At 35.8% G+C, this 23,148-nt stretch overlaps 1 protein-coding gene across 9 annotated transcripts in view; it reads right to left on the bottom strand.

Annotated features, from left to right (window-relative positions):
• Pkhd1l1 (PKHD1 like 1) overlaps positions 1-23,148 on the bottom strand; it is a 165,167-nt gene that overhangs the window by 123,440 nt on the left and 18,579 nt on the right. For all 9 annotated transcript variants that reach the window (XR_004115089.1, XR_004115088.1, XM_031358649.1 and 6 more), the window contains 14 exons: positions 19,911-19,981; positions 18,372-18,482; positions 16,690-16,779; positions 12,784-13,052; positions 12,241-12,332; positions 10,539-10,698; positions 10,033-10,168; positions 9,243-9,386; positions 8,498-8,655; positions 7,109-7,222; positions 5,187-5,336; positions 4,485-4,609; positions 3,286-3,449; positions 2,932-3,104 (listed from right to left, as the gene is read on the bottom strand). Coding sequence is in view for 7 of the 9 variants with exons in the window: in XM_031358649.1 (XP_031214509.1) it covers positions 2,932-3,104; positions 3,286-3,449; positions 4,485-4,609; positions 5,187-5,336; positions 7,109-7,222; positions 8,498-8,655; positions 9,243-9,386; positions 10,033-10,168; positions 10,539-10,698; positions 12,241-12,332; positions 12,784-13,052; positions 16,690-16,779; positions 18,372-18,482; positions 19,911-19,981 (1,957 nt within the window). In the remaining 2 variants the exon portion in view is untranslated. The remainder of the gene's footprint in view (positions 1-2,931; positions 3,105-3,285; positions 3,450-4,484; positions 4,610-5,186; positions 5,337-7,108; positions 7,223-8,497; positions 8,656-9,242; positions 9,387-10,032; positions 10,169-10,538; positions 10,699-12,240; positions 12,333-12,783; positions 13,053-16,689; positions 16,780-18,371; positions 18,483-19,910; positions 19,982-23,148) is intronic.

Genomic DNA, 23,148 nt, shown 5'->3' with positions numbered 1-23,148 from the left:
CAATAGGAGGAGAAGAGCTCGGCCCTGTGAAAGTTCTGTGCCCCAGTGTAGGGGAATTCCAGGGCCAAAAAGTGAGAGAGGGTGGGGTGGCAGCATGGGGAGGGGAGAGGCAACAGGGGCTTGTTTTTGTTGTTTTTGTTTGTTTCTTTGTTTTTTGGAGGGGAAACTAGGAATGGAGAAATTTACATGTAAATAAAGAAAATATCTAATAAAAAAAGACAAAAAAAGATGCAAAAAAAAAGAAGAAAAAAGAAAATATATGAGTGGTGAAGAAGCTCATAAAATGATGTTCAACATCACCAGTCACTAGAAAATATAAATTAAATCCTAATGAGATGAATATCATCTATTCTAAAGGCCAAAAAGAAAAAGAAAAAAAACGGTGAGAACACCAAATGCTGGAAAATTTGTGTGGCCTCTGGATCTTTCATCTGCTACTGGAAGGAATATATAGTAGCCCGGCCATCTTGGAAAAGAGTATACAGTCTCTTATAGAATGGTAGATTTATTTACCAAATTATCTCATCATTGTAATTGTTATTCATACAGCACCACAAAATGAAAAGTTATGTTTCAAAACTATGCATTCTGCCAAACTCATTCAAAATAACGCTGAACAACAAACAAATGCCTTTCATTAAGTTAATAGTAACCTAATTGTTGCATGTGCATGACTTTACATCTTACTCTCAAGTCACCAGTAGATATGGATGGATTTCATAAAAATTATGCTCTGAGAGAAAAGCAGTCTTAAGAGCCTGAATGACATTTTATTATGTAAGGTCTCAGTCCATTTATATAATATATTGAAATGATACAATTGTGGAGACAGATCAACGCTGTCAGATCCATATATGTGGCAGGAAGCTTGTGTGGAAGATGGCTGTAGCCATAAAAGGATAACATGATGGGATGCATATAATAGTACATTTCTGGTGGTGGTCTGATGAGCCGATAGGAGTGTATAGACACACATACACAAGTGTAGATGTAAAACAAACACAATCTGTGTAAGGTCACTTGTTCACTTACAACTATGTCCATTTTTTCATTATCCTACTGTGCTATGCTGTGCCACCTGTACAAGAAGTTATTAGTGAAGAGAAATGCCTGAGAGATATGAAGTTATGCCTGAATAATTTTTTCCAACTGAGTATGATATTGCAATAATCTCAAGGTTTAAGTTTCTAAAATAATGTGTGTTGCTGCATTTATCTTTGTGATGGTGTAAAGATGTTGGGCCCAGGGAGTGGCATTACTTGGGGTTGTGGCCTCGTTGGAGGAGGAGTGCTACTGTGGAAGTGGGCTTTATGATACTCATCCCAGCTCCCTGGAAGCCTTCAGAACAAGATGTAGGACTCTCAGTTCCTCCTAGACCATGCCTACCTGGATGCTGCCATGTTCCCACCTTGATGATGATAATGGACTGAACCTCTGAACCTGTCAGCCAGTCCCAATTATATGTTGTCCCTATAAGAGTTGCCTTGGTCATGGTGTCTGTAAAACCCTAAGACAATCTTATATGTAAATATGTTTTTAAAAATACAAAACAAGATCCATATTCTCCAATTTAAACCTTGAATAAATAACTAAGACTACGTTGCAGTTAGCATTTATTGGTATAAATAAGAAATCTTGGCAAAACTTGCATTTGAAGAACAGGAAGCCCCAACAAAGCACATTTTGTATTATCATTTAGTAAAGCATTTACAAGAAATATTAACAAAATGAGCACCTTGAAGATAGTAAGACTAAACACTGGTCCGGAATGAGGTAAAGACAATATTTTGTAGACTATTTACTTCTTCCTTATCTTCAGTTATGAAGTTGTTTATTTGGTGAGAGATTCTTTGTAGGTTAATTAAACTTTAATCTTGATCTTTCCTATATTTATTTTTAATTTGTTGTGGAAATAAAACTAATAAAGTATGTATTTATTTATAGGAAATTACATTTTAAAATGTTCACTATATTTTTAGCTTTGAATTCTAGTTGAAGTTTAAATAACTCAAGCAGTATACAAACTCTTAAAATTCCTTTGAATCCATAAAAACCCACATTTTCTTTTTTTGTATAGATTTTGATGCAAGCAAATGAAATGCTGTTCACAACATAGACAATTTTAAAATACTGGAACACTCAACTTTTCCTTCAATAATGTATATTTAGGAATCTTTTTTGGGGGCTCAGAGGTGAAGAACACTGGCTGCCCTTCCAAGGACCCAGGTTTAATCCCAAGCACCTACAAAGCAGCTCATGGCCATCTGTAACTGCAGTTGCAGTTATGTGACACCCTCTTCTGGCCACTGTAATCACTGAACACAGGTGGTGACACATACATGCAGGCAAAACTCCCATAAACATAACTAAACTAATCTAAAATATACTTTAAAATGAATATCTAATGGAGAGCCAATGAATTTTAATGTATATAAGTAAATTCTACTTAAATCTGACATTCTTCTTTTTATTACATTTTAATTGACTCTTTCTCTCTTTCGTGTGTGTGTGTGTGTGTGTGTGTGTGTGTGTGTGTGTGTGTGTGTGCACCATGTGTCATGGTGTATTTTGGAGGTCGTAACACACTTTGCATGACTAGGCTGTGTCTTTCTACTACTTAGATTTCAGGGATTGAATTCAGGCTATCAAGACTGGCAGCAGCAGCCACCCTTACACACTGAGTCATATCATAAGCCTCCAGCCTTAATGCTTATGGATATTTCTCCCTGGTTTTTTCTCCATAGACACATTTTTTAAGAATTTTCAAAATTTTCATCTTCAGCCTCAATAACTCTCTAAATTATGATCATTGCTTCAGCATAATAAATAATATTCAATTGTACGCCAGGTATTTTTTAGTTAAGAAGATACACTACGTTAAATCTGATGGTCACGAAGTTAAAAGTAGTACCCATAAAGATCTAGGCTTACCTGCCCAAAGCTCACAGCCATCATAGGAATATTGTGACTGCAGTTATATGAAGTTATGGTAACTGAATACTGAATTGTCATAGCTGGTCCATTTAATTTGGTCTTATTAACCTGAAAATGCTTTAAAAATATTCCTTTGTTTGATAATGCTGGAGGTCTCCTCTTTGGCATTTCTGAAAAAAAAGTGGGAAATAAGATTACAGCGTTAAGGTTTTGCTTTGTTATTGTCACAATTTCTTTGTGTATGAATCTATGAATCAAATTTGATAAATGGATAAATGATGCCATGACATAGAAATGAAAGTTTCACCTGTAACATTAGCACTTAAGTCTACGTAAAATGACTCAACATACCATCCAAGACTGAGACCGTAGGTGTCTGTCCAACATACACTACATCCACATAAACAGCCTGGAATTCTGATGATTTTTGTAAGCTAATCCTTTGTAGAGAAAAATTTGTCCCAGCATATTTGGTTTGTAAGAAATCTAGAAGATCTATGCAAGTGTAGGTCCACCTGAAATATGTAGAATAATTTGGTGTTTATATTTGTTATACACACACACACACACACACACACACACACACACACACACACACACACACACAGTCTAAATGGTGTTACAATGTAAAGAACAGAGGGCTAGAGAGATGGTTCTCTTTGGAAAATGCATGTTGCACAGGCAAAGGGATCTGAGTTCAGGTGCCCACATCCTTGTAAAACACTGGTGCCACACTCTTTAGTGACAGTACTGGAGAGCAGAGACAGGAGGAGCTCTGGAGTTACTTGCCTTTAAAGTCTAGCACACCTGGTGAATTTGAGGTTCCCTTTAAGACTCCATTTCAAACATAACATGGAAAGTGACTAAGAAAATTGCTCAATGTTAACCTCTCTTATTTACATATATACACACACTTCCACATATGCCCAAAGGTACAAGTACACACATATATGAACAAATACTACCTCTCAATTTTTGTAAAACAAAAGACTTCACCTGTCAGTGAAAGATTAATGTTGTGTAACTATACAGATTTTTTGTACTCTTGGTATTAGCTATAGGGATGTAAAATAGCTTTCTATCATGGTAAGAAACACAATTGATATAGAGCACATTAATGAAATCAAGTTAGGATAAAATTAGCTATTATGTTAAATATGTAGGAAATAAAATAGAAATTTTGGTTCTAATTTTAGTGGAAATGCTTTGAGTTTTTCCTTTTAATACCTAATGTTGCCTATAAGCTTGTCATATGCGTCCTTTATTAAGTTGAGACATATTTCTTCTATTACTAATTTCTTTGAGAGATCTATCATGAAGAGATTTTGGATCTTGTCAAAAGTCTTTTCTGTGTCTATTGTAAGTGTCTTATGATTACTGTTCTTTAGTGTATTTACGTGGTGCATTATGTTTACTGATTTGCATATGTTGAGTTGTTCCTCCACCTCTGAAATGAAGCCAACTTGATCATGGTGAGTGAAAGAAATGAGACCACCTTTATAGTCTTTATATTGAAGTATAACTTATTTTGAATCCACAATGTATCTTACTTATTTCCAGAAGCAAAGTTATATTCAAATTGCTTATCAGCACTTCTAATGATCTTGCCACTGTCTTCATACTTGAACTTCAGACCTATGAAGTTGGCCAGAGATCCTTTGTATGCTAAACACAACTATATAAAAAATATGAAAAGAGTCAATAACAATAGTTTATAATTACTTTGTATTATAACAATTCAAGTCAATACAGTACAAATCAGTATATATTTATTGAACATTTTTATATAGAGTATACAAGAACATTAGAAACAAAACAAACCAGTAGATTTTGACCTGTTAGAGAATTGGGAACTTCCTCTTATAGAAGACAAGGCATAATAGTGACATGTATTTGGATGTTATTTCCTTTTAAAAGTAGATGATATTTTCCCCTCTGTGAGAGTGAGTTATCTATAAATTCCAATTAAGATTTATGAATAAAATTTCTTATAAAATTATAAGATAAAGCATAAAACATGATGATATATTTCCTTCTTGCTAGTGCTCTCTCCCTCCCTCCTTCTCTTCCTTCTTTTTTCTTCTGAGAATCACCAGGAGAAAGATCACAGAAGCCAGAATATGAATCATTACTCCTGTCCAACATGACATGATTCAAAATGGCAAGCACTTTTCTTAGTCTTAAATTTTCATGAAATTATATTAGCTGGGTATTTCCCAGATTTAATTAGCATATAGTTTTCACAAGCTCACCTGATTATAAGGAAATAATAAAATATCTCCATATGGTGATTTGTTTGGCTTAACATCTGATGAGTCAAAAAGAACAGCTGGGTTTTTCAGGGAGTAACGGCCACAGTATGCATCTGTCTCAGCTGTCTTCTGCCCTCTATTAACATGTTTCTATAGAAAACAACAATATTTCAAATAAAAACATGACTTATTGTCTTGTTTTTTTATAACATCTGCAACTAAGTTATTCAAGGTCATACCCTAATCCCATTCTTTCTTCAGTACTGTAATTTTTAAAAAAAACGTCTCTTCCATCTACGAAATTCTTCATATATTCATTTTGATCCCTAATTGTACAATCCATTATGCCTCTATTTGACTGCTTTCCAAATCCTATCATCTTTTTTAATACTATAAGCTAATTAAAAATATTCATTCACTTTTTCCATGAGAGTATTTTAGTAACTACCCTGTAACAGTATTTTGTTTGTTTTGTTTTTATTGTATTTTTTATAGTTCAAGTGATGAAGAACATTATCCTTCTATGAAGAGGGTAACACTAGGGACAAAACAGCTAAGAATTCTGTTACTCTTGATGAGAGGCATCTAACTCATATAAAAGCGATCCCACTGGAAAAGGTAAATAAGTTGCCTTAAAGATAAGCAGGAATTGTTCAAATTGGAGAAAAGATCAGCAGACTTCAGAGAATAAATATCTGTGTGATACATGAAAGACAGAAGGAGCCTAGTATTGGAAAATGCAAACAGTTGAAGTTAAGCAGAGCACAGGAATGAATGCTGGGATGGTGATGGGAAATGCTGTAGTGAGGAATGGAGCATAATCCTTACAGTCATTACAACTACATTCATATATAAATATGTGTGTGTGTGTGTTTGTATGTGTGTATACATTAAGTTGAGATGGCTGGCATTAAGCTGTAAAAATTCCATTTTATTGCTAATAAATCTGTTAATGTAAAGTATCATGAGATATATACATATATATTGATGACTCAGTTATTTCTAGATTATTGATTTCATTTAATTACCTAGAACCTATATTTTGTCTCTGTGTATGTGTGTGTGCATAAAAAATATCTAGACTTTATGCATTATCTTTGAGTATATGTGTGTGCATGAATGATTTGTGCACATGCATGTTTATGTGTCATGGCACATTACTGGAGGTCAGTCCAGATCTTCCACCTTATTTGCAGCAGGACCTCTTTGCTGTTGCATATACATCCTAGCTGGTGTGAGTTTCTGGGGATTTTCATGTCTCTACCTCCAATCTCACTATACAAGCACTGAGATTATGAAAATTAAACTGCCATGTCTGGCTTTATTGGGTTCAGAAAATACAAACTCAAGTTCTCACATGTTTACAAGTGTTTCATTCACTGGTCCCTCTCCCCAAACCTGATTTTGATATTATTGAAGTCACTTAGAAAGATGTGCATCTAGGTTTCTTAAGTATTCAGATGAAAAAATAGAATGTTATTTAAAAAAAAACCATTTTTCTCTGTATACTAAACAAAATTTTTTATCTCGTCAAGAAACAAACAAGGATTAGGAAGGCACTATAATAACTGACTAAATGATTTCAAAAAAGTAAGAAAAGGAATTTACTGTAACCCATTCTATAATTTACTTCAATACAAGGTATAGGGTCTGAAGTCAGTGATGAAGAGAACATGTTCTTCAGTCATGTGAAAAAAAATACATAAACATAACCCAAAGTTCTTATCTTTCTCTGTTGTGTCCACTGTCTACAATGGAGGCACTGCTTTCTTCTTAGCTTTAGGGCAGATGTTAAATGGAACCTTGCAGTTTGACTCAGAATAGTACCAACAACTAGTGCTAATTCAAGAAAAAAGGTCACAAAATCTCACTCATGGGAAATTTTATTCAGTACCTTTCAAGGTTCATTAAACACTACATACCAGGTCAAAATCAGTTTCGTAGTCTCTGAAGTATTTCACTAGAAATCCTTCTTCCAGATGTGCTATTTCGGGTGGACACTTGGCACTCACCATCTCTTCCACAGCTGCCTGAAACTAAATGAGGGGTGTGTGCTTTAGTATTTCCTTCGTAATGAGTTTAGGACAATAGTAACTCTTCTATTATTTAGGTAATTAGTTTTCTATCAGAGTATTTTCATGAGATAATTCCCATGTAAGCCGTAATTAGGATACTTTTATCTATAATTTTGTAAGAATTTTCAAGCTAATATTTGATTTCTTGAAGTGTCCTTTGACCTTATCAAGAGTTTTTTTTAAGGGTAATTATGTCTAACTGGCTATTATTATATTTCTTTTATATAATGCAGGAATTTTATTAACTAGTGTTATAAGGACATCAATAAAAAAGAAATAAAAATTACCTAATTAAACATATTCTAAATAAATGATTTCCCTGATCAATTCAAAATTTCCTAGGAAAAACTATAATCTCACATGTTTTTCAGGAGAACGTATCAAACCCTGTATGCCTAAACTTTCAATTATCTAAAATACTAAATATTTTGGATTAAATGAGAATTATTACACACTCACAAGTCTTATAATCTTCACATCTATTTGTCTAGCAAATAGGTTGCTAGACAAAAATAACTAAAAAGATTGTTTCTTAGACATTAAAGGCTTAAGGCAATGAATAATATTTAATCTCCAAGCAAATAGTAATTGAATCTCACTGTACAGCTAGCTTACAAGACTGGTAATGTACAAGCATGCTTGTTTTAAACACATCCCCTGCTGCACCCCTACGTAACACGGGTCATTCTTTGACATGGGTCAAATAATTTTTTTTTATTCTCTCGATCATTGGCATATTTCCTCCCTTCTTTGCTTACAGTGAATTGGCCAAGGCAGTAGCAGAATGTATTACATCTCCTTGAAGTATTATTTATATAAGATAGATATTAAATGGGTTTGTTTTCAATAAAAATAATGAAGTATTTAAGTTTCATAATAAAGTCATTGCTGTCCTTCATCTCTAAAGGTCTCTTCTACTTGCACATAATAAAATCTTGGATTTAGGGTGAAAGACAATACTGGTGTAAGTAAGGGCGTAAATGCTCCCCATATAAGCATAGAGTGGTGGAGGTAGAATTGAGATCCTTTGTCCAGAAAAGTGAGTGTTCACACTATATTGTCTCTGAGCACATGTGAGACTCAATTATGATATACATTTCACCAAATTAACCAAATGTTACATGATTTTTGCTGATATCTTGAAGCAATGTCCTTTCACATCTGTCTATAAATGGCCAGTGGGAACTGTGAAAGGATCTAGAAGAAATACATGAGTAGAATGTTCCTGTAGCATACTTCAGCTTCCGATGACTCTGGGGTAAGGGGCTTAGAAGCAATCCCATCCCAGTTTAATGTGAACGTCTCCAAATTGGGTTTTCCTTTGGTTTGCTCTGTGATATTCAGCGTGATATTACTTCCTTCAAATACTTCATAACCAAGCAGATCAAAGTCTCCTGTATGAGATATCAAATAGAAATTTAAAATGATAATGAACATAACACAAGTACATCAAAAAGAGACATTAAACTGTAACCAAATTGATTGTATTTGGAGTTGCATTAACATAAAAGAAGGAGGAACTGGGAAAGATGAAGAGTATTTCAGTAGAGCAGATTTATTCACAGAAGAAGCAACCAAAATAACATTTGATTACATGCTACTTATGGGTTAAGAGGAAACATTATAAGAAGAGCAGGTTACAATCAAATCAGGCAATAGAGAGTACTAAGATATTCAAAATATTAATTTAGTATTTTTAGATGTAAATATTTACTGCAGAAATCTATTTAGTGCAGAAAATTGCTACTTTGTTGGCTGTCAATAGAATATGAGGTTAATTCCCAATAACAGCTTACATTCAAGAGCTTGTGTATAAGGTGCCACTTTGCAACCAAGTAAGGCCTTATATTCCACTGCCCTTCTCTATTGAATACAGTATTGTAAATACACCCTGCTAGATTTTACCATGTATTTGTTAAAGTCTCCTAAAGTTTCAAAGTTTCTCTGTGATCTATAATACAATTATAGAAACACAGCTTACCTCTAGTTGATACAAAGGTTATTGTGTAGACACAGCTCTGAAGATCCCTCTTGCTGGTCACTTGAACTGAATCTGGTTTTATAGACCAAAGGTCATTTAAAGATGATCTCAACATGAAGTCAGAGGCATCAGCAGGCAGCCAGGCTTTGGATGAATTTAAAAATGAAAACAGAAAAATTGAAGTCTTTCTAGACTATTGCAGCCCAAAATAATGTCTTGTATTTAATTTTATTCTTGGTCACATTAAAGTTAACAAGCAAAAGACTGATCCAGGATAGTAATATTGACTGTTGAATTGTATACTGTTGAAATAAATACAAAGACAACTGTATTGTCTTTGATAAAAGACATAAAAATAACTATTGCATGCACTAATTGATAATGCTGACTTACAGCAACAAAAAACAGTTATCTAGGATTATTAGTTGTTTAGGATTTATTAATATTGAAATACATTACTGAGTGCCAAATTAGTACTTTGTAGATGTTTCTAAGAAAATTGAATGATGTAATTATTCTGTACTATGATAAATTTGATTCCTAGTTTCTGAACTTATGCATGGGAGTCAAATGCATAAAAGTATTATTATTCTTATAAATAAATGCAATGGTATATACCTGAAATTTGTTTGCTATCTTTTAATCTCAGTAGCACCATTCTTTATGTTTCTTCTCTTCTGTCTAGCACACTACTGAAGCTATGGTTTCTAAATTATCATTATGCTACAGTGAGTACTTTACTCATACATTTATACATAAAGGCAAATATTTTTCTTGTTAGTATAGCTACCAGTCTTTTCCATGTTGTAGATGAGTCTGTATTGGGAAAGTGAACATGAGTTAGCTCCCACACATGGGCTGGTTACTGTGACCTGCTGAACTTCATTAGTCATATCAGCTGTCTCCCAGTTTTCCAATGTTATAATCTATTTTCCAAATAAAGAAAACAAATTAATACACAGGTAAAAACTTTAAATAATTGTAATTGGCTATTCAGTGCTTCTCAACTGCTCTATTGTATTGTAAATGATATTTAACAACATGTTTAAATGAGTCTTATAAAATAAAAGTCTTATGGCTCTAATATAGATATTTCAAGAGGAAACTCAATTATTACAAAATTACATTCCTAACACATGTAATGTCATAACTAAATGGAACCTGTCCTCATACATTTACTATTTTAAGGGATAGGTAGCTAACGTAGAGCCTCACAAATGTTAGCAAATATTCTAGTGACAATCCTGAGGACTGGACACTGACTTTCAGTAAAGTGAGTCTATTATCACAGCAAACCTGTACTTCTGGGATAATGGTTGACTGAGATTCGATGACTTGTTCTTCATTTAGTGCATCTCCTGTCTGCTGCTCAGTAAAGACATTTTTATACTGGTACAGTCCAACATCAACAAAAGCACTCAATGTATACTCTTGTAGCAAGATTTCAATGTAATATCTAGGAAATAGAGTAAGATGATAAATATTTTCCTCAAAACGTCATAAAATGTTTTTTTCCAAAAATATGAATGCCAAGAATTCAAATAAAAATCATTAAATTATAAATAAATTGATAGAGACAGCATTAACCCCTATCCTTAAGGAGCTGAAGCAAAAACAATGGCAGACTGTGACAATAACTCCCTGGAACACAACACTGAGTGTAGTAATAGTTTAAATGAAGAAGTTTAGAGCTACAGAGAGAACAGCAACTGTGTTGTATTTATCCCATGACCTCTAGATCAGTGGATGTATGGTCTGAAGTAGAAAGTTCTCTTTGCATCTCTTTGCATCTTCAGTGTTCTCCAAGTGGTCAAATGATAAAGACATGGTGGAGGGCCTATGGCACTATTAGGTAATGAAGCCTTTAGCAGGGAGAGCTAAGTAGAAGAAAGTCTTTGATGACCTATTCTAGAGAAAGATACACTGAGCCTCTCTTTCTCTATCCCCACCTCTATTTTTTTTCTTCCTGGGTACAGTGAGGTGAATAGACTTTCTCCACTCATTGCACACTTTCTGCCATGGTGTACTGGGACAGCACCTAGGGACCAGTACTTAGGAACTGTGAATTAAAACATCTGAAACAGTGGTGGGTATGGCCTAATGCTGTTTATATTATGTTAATTTTAGCTACCAAAAAAGTGTTTGTGCTAGAATCTGCACATCTATACATAAGACACTGGGGAGCCCTGCTTCCAGTTGGTTCTAATTGGTAAATTATGTTGTCTACAGCCAATGGCTAGACAAGCCAGAGGTAAGACTTTCAGGATTCTCAGGCTAGGGACAGAGAGGAAGGAAGAAAAAAGAGATCTACCATGTTAATAGAAGGAGGAAAGAACTCATGCCTGAGAAAGTACAGGACAAAGAACGTAGTCACCATGTAAAATCCAAATAGAGGCCCCAAGAAGGTTGTCCGATGGGGTCCAGGACAACGAAGATGAAATGCAGATTTTAGTAAGTAATAACTTGGGAACATCAGAGGTGAATTAGCATTGTGGAGGTTAGGAAGTGGCCCAGACATTGAGCTATTTAAGACTCATCAAAATATAAAAGCTGTGTGTGTGTCTTATATTCAGGAATTCAAAACACTGGGGCACATAGGGGAAAACGCACCACAGCCGGGATCAAGTTGAGCATTTACTTGGGTACTGCTACCATTGGCACCCACTGTGTGAAACAATATAATCTTTCTTCTAAATTAAACCTACCTCCTTAGTTTAATGTCAGTATTTTTGAAAATATAGAACTGAATTTATTAAAAAATATGGAAAATAAGCAATTATAAATACCTTTATAGTACAGGACACAGAACCTAGAGATTAGTGCATGCCTGGCAAACTTGTTACAGTGAACAATGCCCCCAGCTTTTGAGAATGATTAACTCTGTAAATTCAACCAATAGACCATTGTATATACCAATTAAAGCAAATTAAATGCTTTATGTATAAGATTGCATTTATAATGACACACAGTAACTTAAACGCAAGGAAAACAGCCTTACTCTTTTCCTTTCTGAAGATGAATCTCCTCTGATCTTTGTGTTGAACTAGAAAAATAAGTGTTGGCATTTCCAGAGTAATACGCAATCCTCACCTTATTCCAGAAAGAGAGAAGGAAAATTTAGATTAAAACTTTTCAATTATCATTTATCGTGACTTTAATTTTAGAAATTTTGTCAGTAGAAAATGTGAAACTTTGTATTTTTTCTTCTAAGATCTGTTATTCATAGCAACACAAACTTTAAAAAAACGTTATGGGGAGGAGAATGGAGGAGACCTGATGTAGTGAAAGAGAACAGAAATTGGCCTCGGGCAGGTAGCAGGAATCTCTAAGAGGCACTGGAGACCTGGGACTGGGGAGGCCCACTAGAGTCTATAGGGGTGATTCCAGGTGAGACACCTAGCAAGGCGGCAATAAAGAGCCTGAAGTGTCCACCTCCTGTAGCCAGGCAGGACTCCCAGTAAACGTATAAGGACAGCAACCCACCCACTAAAATGTGTCTTGCTTACAAGATGTGTCAATAGCATTTTTGCATGTTCCCTACCTTGTCCTCGGTGCGCCCAGTTTGGCTGAGATAAATAGCATAGCGGTCATCACCTCTGATATAAAACCTGTAAACATCAGAATCTGGAGGCACCAAAAATCCACTGATGCGTGCAACAAATGTGTCTTGTTCGATGGGCCAAACATAGGAAGCAGAATCTGTCCAACTGGCACCCATGTACCCTGGGGTATGCTCATTGTATTCAAGTATATCTTCAAGATGTGCTGGGCGGCTATTATTCCAAACCTCAACCTTTAGGCCTCTTCCACCTAAATATGATACAAAAGATGGCATTATTCATCAAGATTATGATGCAATGTCTCTATGGGCCATTTGGTGATAGTTATAGAGATTCTGTATCAGCTTGCATTTTTATAGCAGGTATGTAAACGATTACACAGACCTTACATTCACCTGATCCTAGAGACAGAGTGCTATTAGAGAGGTCTACTCCTTATTTATTATTGTTTAATTTTCAGAGTTGACAATCACCCATATTAAACATGGAAATGATAGCATGGATGCCATGCATTGTGCATTTTAAATATTTTTTTTACCTAATTTCTTTAGGTAAGATGACAACATGTAGTTGTTTGATGCTGCTCAACTGTATGACTTATGCTTCAGGAAGTAAAGACTTGAAGCTTCAAAACTAAAACCACTCGGTTACAAAAAACTCGGCCTGATCACTTTCTCTAACGAAAGTTATTGTAGAACTGGTGCGAAGTCGGTAGTAAAGGTACAGTCATTGGGCTGCCGAGATGGCTCCGCACTGAGGAGCACTGAGTGCTCTTCTGAAGGTCCTGAGTTCAAATCCCAGCAACCACATGGTGGCTCACAACCATCCGTAATGACACCTGACGCCCTCTTCTGGGTGTCTGAAGACAACTACAGTGTACTTAGAAATAATAAGTAAATCTTTAAAAAAAAAGTACTGATGTTACATTTTAATAGTTTATATTTTAAATTTAGTATTTGTATTCTTTGTTTTTGCTACTTAAAACTTTGATTCTAAGCCAAGATGTAATTTGTCATCAGATAGAATCAAAGATGGAATAATCTTGATTAGGTATACCTACAACTTGGAGATGAACATGTCACCTGCTTCTTGTATAGGCTCAAGGGCGAATATTCCTGATTCGGTGTAACTACATGTGCTTGATAAACTCCAAATTAATCTTTCTTTTCAATCAGAAAGGAATTGTCGAAATCTTTTTTCTTCTTTTTTTCCTAAGAAATGTAACCCCACCAGGCCCACACCTTCCTTCAGTAGCTTTCAGTTTGTTTGCATCTGGGAAGCAGTGGCTAATCCTCTTCACCTGAGCTTGCTGGGGGAAAAATAACTTGAGCCAGTGAAAGTCAGCCTTTTATGGTGTCAGTGTTTACTGAGATACAACTTTTCCCGAATCATCAATCACTGATGAGAAAATTATTTTGTAAATTAAGAACTTCTACCCAGTATTCAAATCAAAGAAATCTAGGAGGTTACAAATAGTAATGTGTTATGCTACAAACACCAATGACATGATAAAGAACAGATTTCCTTGTGTTCAAAAGATATGCAATTGCTGCTACTCTCAGGCATTTAAAGATGAAACACAGGATGGCCATGCATGGAAATTTTACACAGATATAACAAGAAAGGCCAAAAAGAACTTTGAATTGCATTTCTTTTCTCTAGTTTTATGCCAGATCATTTTAAACCAGTAAGATTTAATCTTCCACATTTACAGTTTTAAGCATGCAAAAAAGTATTTTTAATCTTTTTATAAAAAGCATTATTTCTTATTTTTGAGATTATACTTCAGTTAGAGTATTTCTCCCCTTTTCTTCCTCAAAATCCTTCTATACACCCTCACCACTCTTCTTTAGATTTATGCCTATTTTTCATTAATTAATATTGCATGCATGTATATACTTGTATATTCCTAAACATGACCTGCTCAGTATGCATAGTGTCTTATATACATCTCTTCAGGGATGACCGTTGGTATTGGATAACTATTTGGTGTGCTCTTCCCTGGTGAAGATCATTTCTCCAAACCTTAGTATGCTTTAATTGCCTGTAGCTTTTTGTGCATTGTTGAGTTCTTGTGGGCTATTAAAATTTCCACAATGGCTGTGCCTGTCAGTAAGCACAGTGGAATTTGAAGAAATGTACCATTTCATTTTTTTTTTCAATAAAGTCATGCAATTTTACAAAGAGATGCTAGAAGCTGGGTCTGGTTTTCCTCCGTGGTCATAGCTTTGATGCAGCTACTTTATCCTTTTTTAATTTTTTTATTGGATATTTTCTTTGTTTACATTTCAAATGTTATCCCCTGCCCTGGTTTCCCTCCTTCCTAGAAACACCCTATCACATCCTCCCTCCTGCTGCTTCTGTGAGGGTGTTCCTCCACTCATCCACCCACCCACTCCCACCTCCCATCCTCGAAGGCATCTATTGAGCCTTCATAGGACCAAGGACCTCTCCTTCTGTTGGGCCCTATTTGGCCCTGGTTTGGGCCTTGAGGACAAACCTGAGCCTGGCTCGGGTTTTGTAAACTGTCTCAATGGCTTCCATACTGGAGTGACTCAGCACGACATGCTTAAGCCTGCCTTTGCCTAGCTCCTGCTGACAACTTTGTTGGCTCAGTCAGTCACCCCATACCCTACTTCATCTCACCTCAGCAGAAAACTCCACCTCCTCCCTCAGCCCTTTATCAAGAAAAGATAAATACATTTAGAGTTCCTGCTTTGACAGACTCCCAGCTAGTGGTCTCCGGATCTCTGAAGGCAGGAGATCTGAGCCTCTACACTCACCATCCCGATCAGCCCGGAGAGGCTCTGCTGGACCGGGTTCTCTCCCTCTTGCCTGGTTCTGCTGGCAGAGAGCCTGGCATCCTTCCATTGGTGCATAACAAGGCCATCCTCTGCTACATATGCAGCTGGAGCCCTGTGTACTCCTTTGTTGATAGATTAGTTCCTAGGAGTTCTGGGGGGTCTGGTTGGTTGATATTGTTGTTCTTCCTATGGGGTTGCAAACTCCTTCAACTTCTTCAGTCCCTTCTCTAACTCCTCTATTAGGGACTTCTTCAGTCCCTTCTCTAACTCCTCTATTAGGGACACCGCTCTCAGTCTAATGGTTGGCTACTAACATCTGCCTCTGTATTTGTAAGGTTCTGGCAGGGCCTCTCAGGTGACAGCCAAATCAGGCTCCTTTCAACATGCACTTCGTGGCATCCACAATAGTGTCTGGGTTTGGAAACTGTATATGGGATGAGTTCCTAGCTGGGACAGTCTCTGGGTGGCCTTTCCTTTATTGTCTGCTCTACACTTTATCTCCATATTTACTCCTGTGAGTATTTTGTTCTCCTTCTAAGAAGGATCGAAGCAGCCACACTTTGGTCTTCCTTCTTATTGAGCTTCATGTGTTCTGTGAATTGTATCCTGGTTATTTGGAGCTTTTGGGCTAATATCCACATGGTGAGTGCACACCATGTGTGTTCTTTTGTGATTAGGTTACCTCACTCAGGATGATATTTTCTAGTTCTATCCATTTGCCTAAGAATTTCATGAATTCATTGTTTTTAGTAGCTGAGTAGTACTCCATTGTGTAAATGTACCACATTTTTTTATATCCATTCCTCTGTTGAGGGACATCTGGGCTCTTTCCAGCTCCTGGCTATTATAAATAAGGATGTAGCTACTTTAATACAAACATTTCTTGGGGCTACAGAGATGGCCCAGTAGATTAAGTGCCTGCTATAAAAATATCTATGAACCTAGAAAATTTAAGGTAGAAAGGTTTGAGGAAATTTATTCAAATTCCTAAAAGTTCAGCTGATATTTTTAAACTAAGAATGTATGTCAGTAATAATTTTTCTGCAGATACAGAAACTGCCATTCTCAGTTCTGGCAACTTACCTGGATATGTAGCTTTGAGGATATGTGGTTTGGGAGGAGTCTTGCAGTATATAGTATTTTCTGTGACATTCAAAATATCACAGGCTTGACCTATACAAAAGCAAAATATAGAACTTTTACGAACAGGCTTTTGAATGCAAAACATACCAGCCTATCTTAAAAACACGTTTTAAAGTTTATATTAGATTTATTAATTTTAGTTTATGTTTGTTTTGCTTGAGTGTATGTTAATCCACCATATGCTTGCTTGATGCTTGGAAAGGTCAGAAAAGAACTGGAGCTGAAGTTATGAATGGCTGTGAAAATTGAAATCTGGGTCCACTGCAAGAACATCGAGTATTCTTAATGCCTAAACCATTTCTCTAGCTCTAGAAATGCTTTTTTAGTGAAAAAAAATCTATAATGAAATGGCAAAGCTAGGATTTCTATGTCTTTGATACACTCTCCAGCAGGCTTGTAATTCACTTGGTTTTACACTTCCACAAAAAGAAAATTACTTCCTGGCAAGATATCACAAATCTGAGGTAGAAAATTTCATTATTTCTGAGAAAAATATGGAAAAAAAGAGGATAAAACTACATGTAAGTATCAAACACATCACTTCTGAGTCAAAAGAAAGACTTCAATTTTGCTTGTCCAGTGAGAATTAGACACGAAGGAGGTTCAGATTGTGTGAATGTAAGAGGATTCCCAATGCTCTTAAGTGGAAACTTGGTACCTTCATTCAAGTTCTTCAGCAATTTATAAATGGTGTTTTAATAGGTAGACCTATAGCAAAACAGACAAGGGTTCCAGGAGGAACGTTAGCACTTCCATGTAAATATACTTGCACTGCATTTAGTAGAAGAGCCTATATTTTAGACTCCAACATATGCCTCACATAAGGCCAGTCCACGCTATTTTCAAAACAGCAATCACAGTCTATAAAAAGCTTGAACAAGGAGGATATGGAAGTATATCTTTGCCAAGTTTCATTTGGTGGCCTGGAATATTTAAACTTCAGATACACCATTTTGGCAGAGTCACAGATGGGAAACTTAAAATACAGTAAATGGCTGGAAAATAGGGCTAGAGCAGGGAATGTATGTGCCCAGTACACAGGCAGATATCTGTGCCCCGCCTATCAAGTAATGTGATGTCATTGTAACTCAGTGGGAGGAGCCTCACCACTACATTGATCTAAGGACCCTTAATAGCTGTGTATTTCCTTTTCCCAGGAGAGATCTAGACAAATGACAGTGATGTGTTAGCAGAGAATCAAGCTCCATTTGCCTTTAAAAATGGGTAGCACACTAATGATGTTCCCAAGGCCAATATCACCAGTAATTATCGTTAATGCTTGAAGAGTACCGAAAAATTGTCAGAGTATCTCCAAATGACAACTAAAATCTCCCCATTATTAGCAAAGTCATTCAAAGGTAAGAAGGGTGTCCTCAGCTGTGGTGAGGAACTGGAGGATGGTAGCCAGGATGCTCTCTGATGCCACACTTGGAGCTCAACTCCCAGTTGAACAGGGTTACAACCAGAAGACTATTACACTCCAGAACCAAACAATTAGTGAAAATAGCCAGCTTTAAATAGACGGCTGCCATGGTGAAGAGGCAACTTTGTATCGATATTGCCAAAGTACAGGCAGGATTTGTTCGTAAGAAATAATACAAGAAAAAATATAAAAAAAATACCTCCGACTAGCACTCTCACTGGGAGATCAGTCTGATCAAAGAACCGCCCATGTATGGTCAATATGGTGCCACCTTCAGTGCTGCCCTTTGACGGTGAGACCATCACGACCTCTGAAGAAGAAGAGCACATTTTGTAAAATGTTGTAAATATCACACATTAATCCAACTTGCTTCATTTTACAAAGATTTCCATATATCCTAGTTAGCATGTCTAACACAAGAAAGCTTCAGAGTGCCTCAAATGGGTTGCAAATGAATTAATTCAAGTTTTCACAAAAAGTCCAGCAAAGAGGTGAATAGCATAGCTCTAACTGTGTCCTCAGGGGTGGAGAGTGACTAAAGAGATTCTGGCACTCTGAAAGTTGAGAAAAAATAGAAACAGCCCGAGTTGAGCACAAACAGCTTCCACCCTCCCCCAGAAAAGCACACAGAATTAAAGTTTAAAAACCACTCTTCCCACAGGATCTTGAAGCACACATTTGTAGAGCAAAACGTTGGTTTGGTGGAATGTTATTATCTAACCCTGGTGGGCCTGGTACTCAGTGTGTAGCCATGGCTGACCTTGAGCTCACTGCGAAGCTCCAGCCTCACCTTCTGACCTCCAGGATCACAAACAGGAGATGTGTTAGGCATCAGACTTACATCTGACATTTTCTCAAAAGATAAATCCATTTATCTATGTTTATATATATATATGTATGTATTACTATGTATTATATGTGTATATAATACATGCATATACATATACATATTACAGAAAGGTTTAGCTATATTATTAAAACAGCCCAGTCCAAGACATATGATAAATCATTACAATTGCTTCCATAAATATTTTTCTTGTTGTATTTACATATAATCTATAATATTTAACACAATTGAATCATTTGGCTTTATTATTTTTCTAAAATTGCCTCAATCTCAGAATAATGTATTATTATTTTACAGTTCTATACATTATCATTTCATGTGAATTTGCAGTAACTAAGTTTGAAGGACAAGTCAAGATCTTCCACAGCCAACTGATTTGATCACTCACACTTTTCCCCCATATTTTTAATGTCCTTGAAATCTTAGCCTGTCCTGTTACTCCTGACCTTGGAGGAAGGGCAGTCCTTCCAGTAGACTTGATATTTGCTTCTGACACTCTCCTGGGAGTAGTTTAACCTGAGGTTCCTTCAAACTAATTAAATCAAATTAAAGTTTGCTAAGGGATTTTTGTAGAGCTCACTGAGAGCACAAGCCTCGGAATATTGGCATGTGGTTGAAATTGTGAGATTTGCATCCCTCAACCACAACTAAAGTCAAGGCCAGTGTGTTCCAATCTCTCTCTGCTAGTGAGATGAGTTTTGGTTTCAACTTTACACTAAGAATTCCTAGTTCTTTGTTAGGCTTTCAATTGCATGCCCTCCTTATGGGTCTTGTTCATTTCCTAAAATTTCATAAATATATTCTATATCTTACTGTCATGACTATATTTGGTTGGATGAAATGTAGTGTACAACATCTCTCTCACTCAAATGTGAGGGAAAGGTCACATACCTGGATATGTTTGAAACATTGAAATTTTATTGAGAGATGAAACAAAATATGTCATTTTCTCTGGGAAACTCCTGTTGAAACAAAAAATGTAAAAGTTCTTTGTTTTAAAAACTGACCATTACTGAGGGTTTTATTATTCAATTTGGTTATTACGGTGATAGAAACTATGGCACAGTTTGCAAGGTAGCAGGGCAGAACCATTGGAGTCAGACAATAGAATGAATGTTCCATGTCCTCATTTGCTCTTGTGTTATTCATGTATATGGATTTCTGAGAACTGACTAAACTGCATACTCCAAATATCTACATTTATTCCCAAAGGCAACTTTAGTGATTTTTTTTCCCAAAAGTATGAAGACTGAATGCACCAGGAATACTCCAATGTATATAGGTGAGCTATTCCTCAAGCCACCTGACACTGCCCCTTCGCCTAGCATCCCCCAGGATATATGAACACTGAATTAAGAGTGCTCAGTATGTTGTGTCATCGGATCTTCAAATAAGCTATGTGAGGGAGATGAAAATCAAAGAACTAATTTAGTCAAGCAAACAAAGCCACTAAGTGGCAGACCCAGAGCCACTTGAATCTAGAGCCCAGCTCCCAACTAGAAACTACATAGTATTCCTAGTGCGTGTGATCAAAATGAATGACAGCAAGATTTCATTCACTACATTTAAAATGTCCTTCACAAACACAGAGCACACACACACACACACACACATACATAGATATGTATATACATACACCTATATATAATTAGATACATATATTTATATATGCATATATGTGCATTATATATTTGATACACATTTATAATTCCATAACCTAGAACATTAAAGAGCAAAGAAAGAATTCTGAAAAACTAATAATCTGCTGTCATAATTATTTCAACAAAGCCATGATCATAAATGATTAAGAAATTCGAATAATAACTGAAGAGTCCAACACAATAGTCATAATTGCTATATACTGAAATCGTCTCTAGGATAATGCAAGTCTTGTGGCTGAGGCCAACAGTGAACTTTGAGATAAATCTAGTCCAGGTTTTATAATGTGCACTTTCAAAACTAAAGTGTTCAGTAAAATACTTTATGTTAAATTAGTTATTTAAGAAGACCATCTTAATTTGTCTATTTTCATGTCATAAGCTTTCCAGTTGATTTCCATGATCTGAAACCATGCCAGCATCAATAACACTATGTCTGGCCAGCCGCTGCATCTCAAAAATTAATGCTGCTCCTGAAGTGAGGAGGAAAATTGCCTTCTGAAATAAAATTTGAACGTAATTTATTGTGGATAACACTGAGATGATTCCTACTAATTTATTGATAATGACTAGGCATTTCTCAATTAAGACAGCCTCATCAAAACCTTATCAGTGTGCAACAGCTGTTGTTTGAACTGGAGGAAACATAGCATCCAAGGTTGGGCATTCGAAGAGACACATAATGGTGCCAGCGTGTTTTCTAATTGTTTCATTTGACAAGCAGGGGTGCTCCTGAAACTTGTAACATATGAAATTTATAACTTATAAAATGATTTAACACGTTTTAATAGTGTCATGTGATTTTAAACCATGATTTTTTTTTGTGGCAAATGTCATAGTTTAATAATTAATTACCTTAACTTCCTAGGACTATTTTATATAGAAACATACATTTTAAAATTATAAGGCATTAATGCAAAAAAAGATAAGCCACATGCTTTCTTTCTTTCTCCAGTTATTTTGAGACAGGGTCTTGTTTTGTTCCTCTGATTATCTGGTATTCACTATGTAGCCCAGGGTGTCCCTGAACTTATGGTACATCTCCTGTCTCAGCTTCTCAAGGCCTGAGATTGCCCTTTTGTACCATAACCAGCTAGTCACTAACTTTAAAAAGAATGAAAATGGCATTATAAATCAGGACCACAAAATTCATAGTTTAATGGAGTACTCCTGTCAATATTATATGAGTTTGCAAACTTTAAAAATTATTTTTGAAATAGGATCTTATTATGTAGCCCAAATGGGTCTCAAACTTGTGGCAATCCTGCTGTCTAAGCTTCTTGAGTGTTGAAATTACAGGCATGAGTTTTCCTGATCAGACTTTGCTGGATTTTTAAATGGAGCCTGAGTCTGTAACTGTAGCAGATTGATTTATGTACATTGCACAATCAAGTTCAGCCTTGATCACTAAAATAATTTACTTTAGGATAATTGCTTTTCTGAGAGATTTATGATGGATTTGGTAATTAATACTTTTCATATAGATGCAGAAGTGAGAATTAATTTTATTTCATCTCAGAAAGAATGAGACTGAGAGCCTAAAAAATCCCTATGTGGTTCTAGAAATCATTTAAAATTCAGTATCTGTTGGTTTTAATTTTATAAACTAAATTGTACTGCCTAATTTACAAATTATTTCTACAAATGTCTGATTTTGCACAAAATAAATATTAAGTCACAGTGAATTGTTATTCAACTTGAATAATTTCCAAGGATGTATTATAACATATTCATATATTTTCTACCTTGTTTTGAAATATACTAATTTTTATGTTTCTCTTCTAACTACATGATCTATAATAATAGATCTAATATATCTGATGTATAACAACATATCCAGCTTGGGCTTCATTTTGTCACAAAATTTTTGCTTCTATATGTTTATAAGTAGAAATCTCTAAATACAGTGGTTTTTGGACCTTGACCTAACTGCAGTTCCCTGCAGGGAGGGACAAAATCTGAATCCCTCCTTCAGCCTGTGACTACAGCCATTCAGTTCACACTGTCAATCACTGAGCCTTTCTTCAATCACAAAAAGGAACCTATAGGCCTGTCTGTTATTGATTCACTACAGCTTTATTATTATCAGATAATAATATTACTCAGTTAAATATCCATCAACTAGCTCATTTACTTGATGAAATACATTATAGCATTTGGGATAAAATAATTCATTTATGTTTACTACATCACGATCCTGCTCAAAAGAGTCATTAGGACACACAGTTTTACTGACAATCAGGAAATGCTTCTACGCCACATATCTTCAGCTGTTCCAGAGTGCAAGTGTCCTGCCTGGTGAGAACTGTAGGTTGGAGTTTTAGTCGATGATGAGATAAGGTATTGAACCCTCCATCAATATTGCGGAGGGCAGAAATGATGTGGCCAGGACATATATTTGAGCAGCATGCATTAGCTGGTTCTATTCATGAGATATTTCTGATGAACTATTTAATATTCATTTCATTTTT

Source organism: Mastomys coucha, unplaced genomic scaffold (genome assembly GCF_008632895.1).
Source record: "Mastomys coucha isolate ucsf_1 unplaced genomic scaffold, UCSF_Mcou_1 pScaffold7, whole genome shotgun sequence".
NCBI classification, from domain to species: Eukaryota; Metazoa; Chordata; class Mammalia; order Rodentia; family Muridae; genus Mastomys; species Mastomys coucha.
This window is presented reverse-complemented; position numbering and strand designations above follow the sequence as displayed.